The sequence below is a fragment of the Cyclopterus lumpus genome, chromosome 12 (genome assembly GCF_009769545.1).
Source record: "Cyclopterus lumpus isolate fCycLum1 chromosome 12, fCycLum1.pri, whole genome shotgun sequence".
NCBI classification, from domain to species: domain Eukaryota; kingdom Metazoa; phylum Chordata; class Actinopteri; order Perciformes; family Cyclopteridae; genus Cyclopterus; species Cyclopterus lumpus.
In genome coordinates this window covers 4,699,171-4,712,430 of record NC_046977.1, presented here as the reverse complement: position 1 = coordinate 4,712,430, position 13,260 = coordinate 4,699,171, and the positions used below count along the sequence as shown (strand labels likewise).

The following is a 13,260-nucleotide window of genomic DNA, read 5'->3' as shown; positions in this document are numbered from 1 at the left end:
TTATGTTTTTAATTAAAATTGTTGTCAGTTGTCCTCAATCCATCCTTCGCTTTCTTCCAATCGCTCTCTCAGTTTATCTTTGTTATCTGCAGACGTGCACGAGGGGCATAAACATCTGCACGTGGGCAAATCCATGACGCAAGGCCGCAGAGAACGTGATGATTACTGGTTAGAGACGGCAAGCCAACTAGGACAAAATAAAGTCGTTTATAAACAACCTAGAAATGTCGATTTAGAACTAGCAAATCGATTAAATAAAAAACGAAAAATATCTTCCTTTGGACTTTATGGTGAAAATATCCCTCACTTGCTATATTATATTTCCCTCCATTTATTTTCATTGTAACAATTCTGCTCGTTGTGTTGTTTGTGTTCTTATTTATTGTCTCACCATAATGTCATGTGTATATATATACATATACAAAACCCTTAAAATAATAATAATTCATAAATGATATAAGATTAGTATCCATCTTTCATGTTGTGTTTACCTTCAACCCCTGACATTCAGAATTGGTTGGTCCTGACATGATATCACGAGGTACGTTTATTTATGATTATTTGGGGCTTTTCCACTCAGGATTTTGACTTTATTTTCAAAGGAAAAGTTTTAAATGTGGTGCACTGGGTGAAGGTCATGCATTATATCCATTTAAAAAGTTAGGAATACGACATCCTAATATTTCCACATCACTTTGCAGACAAACACAGGAAATCACAACTCCCTTTGGACATCCAGTTTAACACACACACACACACACAGCATACCTTTGTTAAATGTTCTCTGGTTCAAAAATAGGAGCACTAACAATGTCTGTAGATCATTTGTAAAAAAAAAAAATGTTAAAAGCTATGTTGATGAAAAACATCAGTTTCTCCTAATATTCTTTGTGTTTTTTCATCCACTAGATGGCAGCAGTAGTTTTGTATTGTTCTTACTATCCAGAGAGATTAACGCTGCTATCGTTTTCATTCGTTTGATACCAACACTCTAAATACCTGCAGCCATTAGCTAAAATGAAGCTCTGCATGAAAACACAGGTAATGACCTCCAGAACTGACACGTTTAAAAATGATTTTTCTTATAGTTGAATACAAGTTGAACGGCAACGACTTCCTATCCAACACATGACAGATCCCATATCACACGTGCTGATTTTGTTCAATTAGAAGTTTAATGCTGACTACATTATTGGCACTTTTGGAGCATTGAGGCATTACTTCAGGTGCATTCTCAGCTGCTGCTTTGTGTTTTGCAGTTACAGTAATTCCCAGTGGAGCATATGATATCAGTCTCTCTGCAAACAGTACAAATAAATCTACAGAGACCGAAAGAACTTTAGCATTTTCAATCTTTTTGGGGTCTAAAACATACAGCAGATGAGAGCTCACTATTTTTTATTGGCCTTGTCAAAGAGGGCCTTCATCTGCTCCTGGGAGGTCGCCTCCTTCTGCTGCATCAGGTCAGCGTGACCTTTGGTGACCCCCCAGCCGTCGGGCGAGGCCATCGAAGGGCAGAGGGGGCGGCCGGACGCGGGCTTCAGCGTCTCCCAGTAGTCACGACGGGCCCTGCAGAGAGGAACACCTCCTATTTCAACCAAACTGGGAGGCATTTGGGGAGGAAACGTGAGGATAAAGAAAGAAGTCTCTACCTGGCTCTGACCCAAGGCTTCGTGTGCATCTCCAGACCAGCGCCCCAGTTGCCGTGCTTCTCGGAGCCGGCGGGCAGGAAACCCCTCTCGGTGGCCAGCTCCTCGGCCAGGGCCCGGATGTGATAGGGCTCGAAGCCACAGCAGCCCCCGATGTAGCGGATGCCAGCGTTGTAGGCTTCCCGGGCGTATTTCTGTACGTCCCATCTGGTCAGGATCCTCGGCTCCAGACCTGTCGGAGAAGACCAAGTTCTACATCAGTCTGGTTTAGATTGAGACGTTGAGAAGCAGCAGGTTGTGAGCGAGGACACGTACCGAAAGGGAACTCCGGCAGATCGCTGAAACCCTGGCAGTTGCAGTCAGGAGTGTGGTAAGCCAGCGGCTGGCACATGTAGTGAGCCTTCAGCCCGGCCTTCTCCACTCCCTCCTTCATCATCTTCACAGTCTTCACGCAGGTCTCCGGGTCAAAGTGGCAGTTGACGCCCACAATGTGAGCTCCTACGGAGGGGAGACATGCAAACTTTAGAGGAAAGATGACAATCCAGAAGAGAACTATGGAGCTTCTTTTGTGTTGCTCTCTGTAGCAGTGTGTGCTTTAGTCTGCCGTGGTGGTATACGACCACTAGATGGCACCAAAGTCACATAATTCAATCCTCCAAACACTCACTTCTTCATCAGAGGGGATCTGAGGCTGCACAAACTGGGTGCTTGGAGCTTTAAAAGATGTTAAAATTAGACTGCATTACATTTATGATTCATCGTCTTCGTTTTCAAACATTGCACAGATCTTTTCATTTTAAAACTGTTGTATTTGACATATGTCTAATATGAATTACATTTAAGATACATTTAAGATTCTGCACCTAAAGCACTTGTTTCTTTTTTCTTTTTTCTTTTACCATGTTTAATGTGACCAAAAAGGAAAACCTGATTCTGATTCTGATTTGGGGAAGGATGTTATTATCTGAATACATAAAACCTTCACAAACGGAGGATTTATTGCAGGACAGATGGACCGAGACGTCGTCGTACCGGCTTTGACGAGTCTGACGGCACAGTCTCCGGGGCTGACTCCGCTCAGGTCTCCCTCGGGCCCGATGCCCATAGTTATAGCCACGGGCTTCCCGGTGCTCTTCAGGACCTGCACGGCCCACTCGGCCTCTTCCACATACTCGAACAACTGAGGATGAAAGTTGACGTATCAATATACCGCTTCGACATGAGAGATTGTCCCTCAGTTACCTGTGGGGGTTCGAGCTCCTAAAAGAGAGGTCGTACTTTGGCTTCAAAAAGGACACACGACTAGTACAACTGTGAAAGACTGGAACAGGGAAGGATTCAGGGGGATTTATTGGCAGAGATTGAACACTTGAAATAGGATGCTACGTTCCAAATCACTTACTATTTATTGTTACTTTTACACACTGCGGCTGTCTTTACATAGTACGTAAGTAAACGTCTTCCTTATAACACGGCACTTTGAACTTTGACCCCTTGCTCATATATCCACTGAACAAAGGATTATGGGGCAGAATAGAAGAAGGCTCGCTTGCAACCGGATGCACTAGGACATCTTGGTTCTTTTGGCATACTGCATTTGACACATTATGTATTGAGACATGCATAATCATTTTCTGGCATACTAATCATTTTGGTAATATGGGAACGCACAGAAAGTATTTTTTGGTGCTCTTCCTGGGTCTTAGTTATGAATCCCACTCCTCTTTTTGGCAAGACCATTGGTTAAGATTAGGCTTTCACCTAGGTCTTGCCAAGACGAGCAGTGGGATTCATAATAACACCTTCCTGGGGGTTTTGCATCCGCCATGTTGCACCACCATGTTTCTACAGCAGCCCAGAAGGGTCAAAACCCAACACTGACTCTAGGAGGAGGCTCACGCGTTTATATACGTTACCTGAAGGCCACCTCAGTCCTCCGACAGGCTTGGAAAGGAAAGAGTCAAATGAGGTTGCAATCTGAAACTTCACCACGAGATGCCACCAAATCCTACATACTCCTCCGGAAAGGGAGCTTTCTAAAGCGTGGAGGAACCCTGATGATGGAGACTTGAAAGCCTTAATTATAAACTGACTGATGGACATGGCTATTTATATTATTGGTTGCATTGTAGGACATTTATTTAGGCACCCATGTTTTTGGTTCTCGACCCTTTACTTGGCACTAAATATCAGGAAAAGCTCAGCTTCTGCTGCGTCAATTTTTTACCATTTGAAAAAACCGGCCTTGTGAAAGTGGAATACTAAATTGCTATAAAGGCTACCTCGGCAATCAAGAAGTCCACGTTTTTCTCGACAAAGACGTCGGTCTGTTTCTTGAGGAGGGCCTTGACCTCATCCTCGCCCTTGCAGCTGAGGTAGGCTGGGGTCTGAGAGACGCCTCCGGCCACCAGAGCATCGCCCTCATCGGCCACCTCCCTGGCCAGGTCACACGCGGCCTCGTTTATTTGCTTCCCCTGAAGATCAAAAGAGATTTAAACAACACAAATGGCTTCAAGTCCCGTGTTTCGTGCTGCAGGTATCTCGGAGCTCTACTCACAGTGAAGCTCTGAGTGTGGCCCCTGTTCACCAGCTTGTCGTCGCTTGCATAGAAAGTGAAGGTCTGCATGACACTGGATCCGGCTCTCAGGAACTCCCGGTGCAGCTGACGCACTGAAAGGACAACATGACTCGTATAGAGGCTTTTTTAATCTCAATGAGGCTTTTCCTGGTTAAATAAGATTTAAATAATGTGCTTTTGCTGTCTTGGCCAGGACACTCCTGTAAAGGAGATTTTTAATCTCAATGAGGCTTTTCCTGCTTAAATACATTGTAAATATAGTATTTGCAACTGGTTGCACCGGTTATATGACACAAGTCGTGAAAAGAAAGATGAAAGATGAAAGATGAACAAACAGTACCTGCTTCCGGGTGCTCGGCTGCAGCCTCGGGGGTCCACGGCCCCGCCTTGACGTAGCCCCTCTTCTCGAGGGCGAAGAGGAAGCCTCCGTCCCCGATGACGATCTCTCCTCCATCCAGACGCTCCAAGATGCCCTGAGAGGGGTTACACGCGTGCAGGACGCACACGAGGCTGTCGAACTTTTACTGTCTCTTGATTGGCAGGATGCAAAATAAATGTACCTTATGCATAATAACCGGTCCGTCGGTTTGATGCCGACAACCTGAAAAGAGTTCATCGTCTCGCTCCACTTATAAACTCACCTCAGGACTGTCGGTTCGTGCAAAACAATCCCATGTGCATGAAGACTAAATATAGTATTTGTATCTCAGAAACTACAAGAAAGCACAATCAAGTATTTGGTGTGTTTTTTTTTTAGCTCATAACAAGTTAAATATAAAAATATACGCACACATATGCGCTACTTTTACCAAACGGCATAACTTTGACGATTGATTCAACTGAGATATTGCACGTATACTCATCAAAATTCAACTGTAATATTTGCACAAAGGACTAAAAACATTCTTTCATCTGTTTCACTCACCTTCTTTGCTCCCGGTGCCATGATTATTGCAGCAGTGGTCGAGTTTAAAATGGGCTCTGACGCACAGGTGTGTTCATAATCCAAGAAAGGGTGTGTTCATAATCCAAGAAAGGGTGTGTTCATAATCCAAGAAAGGGTGTGTTCATAATCCAAGAAAGGGTGTGTTCATAATCCACGGATATGCTTTTTGCTCCTGAAGTTCCTCTAAAATAAATCGTACATTTTCCTTTTCATGCACTGGAATATTAAACGTCTTCAAGCAAAGGTCCGGAGTATCATAATAATGTTTAACTTCTGTGGTGGAAGCGTGCAAGCTGGGAAAAGGGTTCACCAGCCACGTATCTCAGTGAGCTGCCGGAATCTCTTGATTCATACATTGTATTACATCGTGATTTATACAGGCACATGCACCCCCCTCCAGGGCCCCCGATGACGACAAACCAAGAAACAGTGTGAATGTCTTGGATAAGAATTGAGAAGAACAAAGAACGGAGTGTATTGGTTTCGATAAGGCATATGGCCATGTGTCCTCCTCCCCATCCACCCTGTTGCTCTGCCCTTGAACCAGTCCACAAAATAACACATATTTTCACACTTCCCCTATGATTTAGTGCATATGTATATAGGTAGCCTTGTTGTTGTATTAATGTCTGTATGTAGTCAACAGCTGACTGTCAAATCAACAAAAAGATTGAATAATATCTCAACAACATGTAGTTTTCAAATTGAACTGGATGAATTATAAATAATATATACTTTTACATTACATTACATGTCATTTAGCTGACGCTTTTATCCAAAGCGACTTACAATAAGTGCATTAAACCGTGAGTCCAAACTCAGAACAACAGAATACTCTAATAATAATTGCATGTTCTCCTCTCGTTTCAAGTAAAAATAATGAGGAGGAAGAGGAAGCTAAAGAAAAAAGAATTGTGTGTCTTAAAGTAAAGAATTTAACTGAACTGTCTTTGCGCTGCAGCTTTAAATTAAGTTCATGCAGGTGTGATGTGATGTCAATCAAAAAAAGTCACAATATTATATTTTTTCTCACGAATTTCTCTTATTAGAAATAAGAGAACTTTGAGCTTTGTTTCTTTAATTGGATCCTAAAGGTCAGCAGCCAGTTCAGACGCAGGAGGCCACATTAAAGGTGTAGATGGACCCGGGTGACACTTCCCAGGTTCTTGTGCCCACGTCGTTCTCAGGTACCTTGACCTCATGACCTCCCACAGTCAGGACGCATTGGGCCTCACTGAAACAGTCATCAAACATTTATTGTGTTCATGTTGATGTTGTTAGTCGTATCAACGTGATTATATTCATATTCAATTCAATTTCCAGTTTATTTTGTATAGCCCATATATATATATATATATATATATATATATATATATATATATATATATATATATATATATATATTTATTTATTAAGAAAATAACAAAAACTACAGAACACAGGCAGATTTTGTTCAATTTGAAGTTTATTGCTACACATCATTCAATTATTTGGTAAGAAAACATCAGGCACAGTTGGAGTGTTACAGCATTTTCTTTTAGTGCATTCACAGCTGCTGCTTTTGGTTTTTTTGCAGCCTCGGCAATTCACAGTTGCGATTTTCTTTTGTTGCTTTAGGCTTGAAAGCTCATTTAAAAAAGTTTCAGCATTATGACGCCGGTCTTCCACATACAGTAAAAATGGTCCTAAAAGAGAGAAAGATATCAATGTCGATCTTTTTGGTTACGTCAACTTCAGGGACCGTGTGAAACGCGCCTTCTCTCGTCTTCACTGGCTTTTATTGGCCTTGTCGAAGAGGGCCTTCAGCTGCTCCTGGGAGGTCGCCTCCTTCTGCTGCATCAGGTCAGCGTGACCTTTGGTGACCCCCCAACCGTCGGGCGAGGCCATCGAGGGGCAGAGGGGGCGGCCGGACGCGGGCTTCAGCGTCTCCCAGTAGTCACGACGGGCCCTGCAGAGAGGAACACCTCCTATTTCAACCAAACTGGGAGGTATTTGGGGAGGAAACGTGAGGTTGAAGAAAGAAGTCTCTACCTGGCTCTGACCCAAGGCTTCGTGTGCATCTCCAGACCAGCGCCCCAGTTGCCGTGCTTCTCGGAGCCGGCGGGCAGGAAACCCCTCTCGGTGGCCAGCTCCTCGGCCAGGGCCCGGATGTGATAGGGCTCGAAGCCACAGCAGCCCCCGATGTAGCGGATGCCAGCGTTGTAGGCTTCCCGGGCGTATTTCTGTACGTCCCATCTGGTCAGGATCCTCGGCTCCAGACCTGTCGGAGAAGACCAAGTTCTACATCAGTCTGGTTTAGATTGAGACGTTGAGAAGCAGCAGGTTGTGAGCGAGGACACGTACCGAAAGGGAACTCGGGCAGATCGATGAAACCCTGGCAGTTGCAGTCAGGAGTGTGGTAAGCCAGCGGCTGGCACATGTAGTGAGCCTTCAGCCCGGCCTTCTCCACTCCCTCCTTCATCATCTTCACAGTCTTCACGCAGGTCTCCGGGTCAAAGTGGCAGTTGACGCCCACAATGTGAGCTCCTACGGAGGGGAGACATGCAAACTTTAGAGGAAAGATGACAATCCAGAAGAGAACTATGGAGCTTCTTTTGTGTTGCTCTCTGTAGCAGTGTGTGCTTTAGTCTGCCGTGGTGGTATACGACCACTAGATGGCGCCAGAATAAAATTGTAAATCCTCCAAGACACACTTTAACTGTAGCTTGAAAAGTTGTTACATATATTAGACCGTTTAATCAAAAATCTTCATTGCATATCATTTTAAACAGATACAGAATTTCAGGCGTGATGTAGTTTAGTCTCATTTAGACACTTAAAAGCTTCAAAATTCCCAAGTGGTTTATTTAATGAATTAATTGTATATTGTAGACCGTTAAAATCTCCTTGCCGTGCATTCAACAGCAACTGTATTTCCTCTACTTTGAGACGAGGGAGCCAGAAGTGCACAAACACCGACTGGTTTCTGTATTTCAGGGCTCGTTCGTACAGCACGTGGAGCAACGCGATGTCACGTACCGGCTTTGACGAGTCTGACGGCACAGTCTCCGGGGCTGACTCCGTTCAGGTCTCCCTCGGGCCCGATGCACAGAGTTGCAGCCACGGGCTTCCCGGTGCTCTTCAGGACCTGCACGGCCCACTCGGCCTCTTCCACGTGCTCGTAGTACTGCGAGCAAAAACACACGAAGAACGTTTGAATTATTACTTTTAATGGGTATTTTGTATCCACAATATTAAAATAACCGCCGTTGGCTTGCAGCTAAAGATATCCAAGACTTCCCCATTTCCTGATGCAGTCATTTTTTTTAAGCTGCCATATCAATGAGACGTAATGTAAAGCCACCGTTTAACAGACCAGCTGGTGAACAAAGTGGAGCAGTTTTAGCAGCTGAGATATTTCCCCTCATGGAGTCGGAGGCCAATATGAATGTTGCTCTGCAACAGCTGCAGGCGTAAACCGTCAGCCAGCAAGCTCTCCACATCGAGTGAAAAGGGAGTTCATGTCGAGTCAGCAAATTCTTTCTACTTTGTAACTGCAGGTTTACATACTTTCATCAGTGGCCGTCAATCAGCAGGAACACGATGGCATTGATGGCATTGTGGGAGTAAACTAATGCAGTTAGAAGACGGACATGAAGATTGACATATACTCTGTGGTGCAACCACGGCTGATTTAAAACACTTGATCGTAGTTACCTGTGATGAGTTTTCAGAGACACTGTACATTTTATTTTATTCTATATCTCGTCTGGCCTTTGTTGATTGTTTATTTGTTGTCCACTGTTGTTGCTTGTTATGTCTGATGTCCTATGTTGGACCACCCACCACGCTAAGTTCCTTGTAGGTGTAAACCTACTTGACTATTAAAAGTTTCTGATTCTGATTTGAACAAATAGAAATGGCAGTTCTCCATAAAGGAGTGTTGTTGTTGTTGTTGTTTTTAAATCTTGTGTGTCCCTGGACCTTTTCTAGTCTGAGAACATTAACCTGAACAATGAGCAGAGGGGATGTGATGAGTGTAGGATCCAGTGTGTGTTTACTCACAGCTTTATGAGAGTGCAATACTAAAAATAAACCGAATTTCCCCCAGACGTTTTTCTCCCTTTCACGACTCACCAACGGAGCTCACCACATACCTCGGCGATCAAGAAGTCCACGTTTTTCTCGACGAAGACGTCGGTCTGTTTCTTGAAGATGGCCTTGACGTCATCCTCGCTCTTGCAGCTGAGGTACCCGGGGGTCTGAGAGACGCCTCCGGCCACCAGAGCATCGCCCTCATCGGCCACCTCCCTGGCCAGGTCACACGCGGCCTCGTTTATTTGCTGCCCCTAAAAGTTTTAAAAGAGATATATTTTAAAAAAAAAATGTAATAATAATAAAAAAAACATTCAAGTCCCGTGTTTCGTGCTGCAGGTAGCTCGGAGCTCTACTCACAGTGAAGCTCTGAGTGTGGCCCCTGTTCTCCAGCTTGTCGTCGCTTGCGTAGAAAGTGAAGGTCTGCATGACACTGGATCCGGCTCTCAGGAACTCCCGGTGCAGCTGACGCACTGAACCGACAACATGACGTCACAGTCAGCGTGTGCAGGTTTCGTGAAAGAATTTTAAAAAAAAGAATACAAATAAAAAAGAACAACAACAACAACAACAACAAGCAGTACCTGCTTCCGGGTGCTCGGCTGCAGCCTCGGGGGTCCACGGCCCCGCCTTGACGTAGCCCCTCTTCTCGAGGGCGAAGACGAAGCCTCCGTCCCCGATGACGATCTCTCCTCCATCCAGACGCTCCAAGATGCCCTGAGAGGGGTTACACGCGTGTGTTACACTTCACGGATGAAGTGTGTGTGTGTGTGCGTGTGTGTGTGTGTGTGTGTGTTACACTTCACGGATGAACACGCTTCCTCTTGCACACTAAACTAAAAGGTTTCCTTTCTGCTCACCTTCTTTGCTCCCGGTGCCATGGCTGTTGCAGCAGTGACCGGCCCTCTCGAGTCCCTGTGAGTTCGGAAAGGGTCTCGGTGCAGACGGTCCACGCCGCATTTATAATCCGAGAAGGGCGCGTGCGCGTGCTTGTCACTCAGGAGGAACCGCCTTCCTCCTGCACCGCGCATCCTTTTTTCTTTTTCTTTTTTTCTTTCGGGAGGTTTTCACAAGACAACTTATTGTTCGTGAGACTCGTGCTCTATTGACATTTTGTGGAATAGATTTATTTAATATGTCAGAACGGGGTGATTATCTGTTTTGACTCAAAACAAAAGTACAGTCAGGTTTTAACTGTATTTTGTTCACATTATGCAAAACACATACGCCATAAATATGCAGATGTTACAGAGATGAGTATACTTATAACCTTCGTGCTGGCTGATGAAGGTGTTAACGGTATTGGTCAGAAGCCATAATGCTGTGATAAATAATAAAAACAGGAGCATGTGATGCACCAGTTTCACAATAACTGATATTTGTGCACTTTGTGCAATATGTGCTGAAGCTAAGTAAGAGGATGACAACCTGATTGGTTCGGAGTGATTTGTCTCCTTAACTTAAAGCCTTAAAGTCCAACTTCACTCTGAATAATCTTTACTTATTGTTGTTTATCAGTCGGGTGTTTGAGCTTCTCTGTGCTGAAAGATGTTGCTGCAGAGTTTAGTCACTAGAGGGCTGTTCTTCACATTCATCCGGCTTCTCTTTGTTTATGCACTGCTCAGTATGAGCAGGAGTCTGCGACTTCAGTCCATCGGGGTGAATGAAACTGGAAACCACCAGTGCTCGGGCACTGACACTGGTACCTTCTGGTGAACTGGGAGACATCTTGTGTGCATCCTGAATGCATCTGTGCCCCGAGTCTCTGGTTAATATGATATGTTAAACTTTCAAATTGGTCATGAATTCATTAGCACCATTTGAAATGATCTTTTCTTTCTTTTCTGCCATTTCTCATTCGGTTAAAACGTGGATTCATGTTGTGGTTTGTCGTTGTATTTGTACACAATAAGAGGTAAATAGTTATAGACTGTAGATGCAGCAATGCGTGAAAAAGAAAACACAGAAATTGCTTATGGCTGCAACAAATTATTCTGTTCATCTTCTATTAATTTGCAGGTTTGTCGTTTGAGTCATTTGCTCTAAAAATGTCTTAAAATAGGGAAGTTTCTGTATTTATTTCCTAAAGCCCAAAGTGGCTTCTTCATGTGCCAATAAGACTGATGAATGTGTCATTTATTGTAAAAGCTATCCGGAGATTGTGTGGGATACATTAGGGATCACCAAAGTAGGATTCACCCTCAGGGGATCATGAACGTATCAACACATTCTCAATCCCAACTCGTCAGATACCGCCGCTTGGTTCAGGGCCCCTTGGCATTCGAGGCCTCGTATCATGGGCTATTCAACTAAAATTCAGCGAGGGGCGTCACAACCACTGCGGACACCCCACCAGATGACTGTGTTGGCATCGCACCTGCCGGTCACATCTCTTCTCTGTGTCCAGGGAACAGTTTGGTCGTAAACGGCTCTTAAATCCACGTTACATGCGTAGTGTCCTTTCAAAATAAACTTCACAGGAAGTTAAGTTTAGGCAACAAAACCACTTGGTTAGTAGTTAGTTTAGGAAAAGACGCAACTTTAGTCACTACCGTGTGACGAGTGACTCTCCACTTACCTGTGAATTCAATATATTCTTAATAATTAACAACAAAAATACAAACTAATGCAGACATAGAAAAAGAGGCTTGGCCTTGGGACCAGCTTAAAGCAAACAGTCCAGCATGTAACCGTCCCAGAGATAGTGGCAGCCTCTGATGTTGTGTAACTTCACAGTTAAGCCTCGAAACACTTACTAACTATTTAACTCTGAGTTTTCTTGTAAATCCGCCCGATACTGTTCGATAAACTGGCCCACTAATTCACATCATTTCCAGATAAAATACATTTGCTTCTGCAATTCGGTGTTCGTGTAAAGCCGCCGTGACGACACACGTCCGGTTCAAACCGGTTGCAGCGGTTCCAGGTGGGCTGGAGGAAGCTGTGTTGCAATGCAAGGCTCAAGGACCTCTCAGAGATCAACGTGTCTGTATGGATCGCTCAGACCGGAGCGAATAGAGGTCCACTCTGCGTTTATGTTACATAACCCAGGTGAAGATAACCAGAGCGAAGCCATTCTTGGATAGAGTTCAGTGTGGTTTAGCTTCACTGTTGCATACACCGTTTAATGCAACAATACATGCTTCAGAATTTAACAGGTATGAGGATTTGGGCTTGTGTTTGTTTTTTTTAGGTTTTCCATTGTGGTCCAGACTGAAATATCTCATCAATTATTGGATATATTGGCATCAGAGGATGAATCCTCATGACTTTGGTGATCCTCAGATGTATATTTCTTTTGACAGTTTTGACGTTTGGTTGAACATTCATGTTTATTAAAAGAACATCACGCTGTTTTGAAGAAGACTTGAAACTAGAGATTGAGACCAAAAACTCATGTTTACAATGTTTACTGAGGGAATAAATCAAGAGAAGTAGAGTCATTTATATAGACTTCTATACAACCAGAGGAGTTGCCCCCTGGTGGTCAGTGGAGATAATGCAGCTTTAACACATGAAGCATAGACTTCTATACAACCAGAGGAGTCGCCTCCTGGTGGTCAGGAGAGAGAATGCAGCTTTAACATATGAAGCATAGACTTCTATACAACCAGAGGAGTCGCCTCCTGGTGGTCAGGAGAGAGAATGCAGCTTTAACACATGAAGCATAGACTTCTATACAACCAGAGGAGTCGCCCCCTGGTGGTCAGTGGAGATAATGCAGCTTTAACACATGAAGCATAGACTTCTATACAACCAGAGGAGTCACCCCCTGGTGGTCAGTAGAGAGAATGCAGCTTTAACACATGAAGCATAGACTTCTATACAACCAGAGGAGTCACCCCCTGGTGGTCAGTAGAGAGAATGCAGCTTTAACACATGAAGCATAGACTTCTATACAACCAGAAGATGGCCATTAGAAAGAATGCAAGTTGAAGGCACTTCAGCATTGGCTTCACTTTTTTGCTGCCTGATAAAACAACTAAAGATTAACGACTAAAGATTAAACTTGT

At 44.1% G+C, this 13,260-nt stretch overlaps 2 protein-coding genes across 2 annotated transcripts; both read right to left on the bottom strand.

Annotated features, from left to right (window-relative positions):
* Positions 1-1,391: 1,391 nt before the first annotated feature.
* LOC117740696 (betaine--homocysteine S-methyltransferase 1-like) lies at positions 1,392-5,173 on the bottom strand. Its single transcript, XM_034547228.1, has 8 exons — positions 5,153-5,173; positions 4,568-4,700; positions 4,207-4,319; positions 3,932-4,123; positions 2,682-2,829; positions 1,965-2,147; positions 1,653-1,881; positions 1,392-1,569 (listed from the first exon to the last, which is right to left on the bottom strand). The coding sequence occupies exons 1-8, from the start codon at positions 5,171-5,173 to the stop codon at positions 1,392-1,394; spliced, it is 1,197 nt and encodes a 398-aa protein (XP_034403119.1).
* Positions 5,174-6,627: 1,454 nt separating this feature from the next.
* Positions 6,628-10,210, bottom strand: bhmt (betaine-homocysteine methyltransferase). The gene is made up of 8 exons (XM_034547564.1): positions 10,108-10,210; positions 9,832-9,964; positions 9,608-9,720; positions 9,310-9,501; positions 8,192-8,339; positions 7,517-7,699; positions 7,205-7,433; positions 6,628-7,121 (listed from the first exon to the last, which is right to left on the bottom strand). Exons 1-8 carry the CDS (start codon positions 10,126-10,128, stop codon positions 6,941-6,943), a joined length of 1,200 nt encoding a protein of 399 aa, XP_034403455.1. The 5' UTR covers positions 10,129-10,210; the 3' UTR covers positions 6,628-6,940.
* Positions 10,211-13,260: the final 3,050 nt, after the last annotated feature.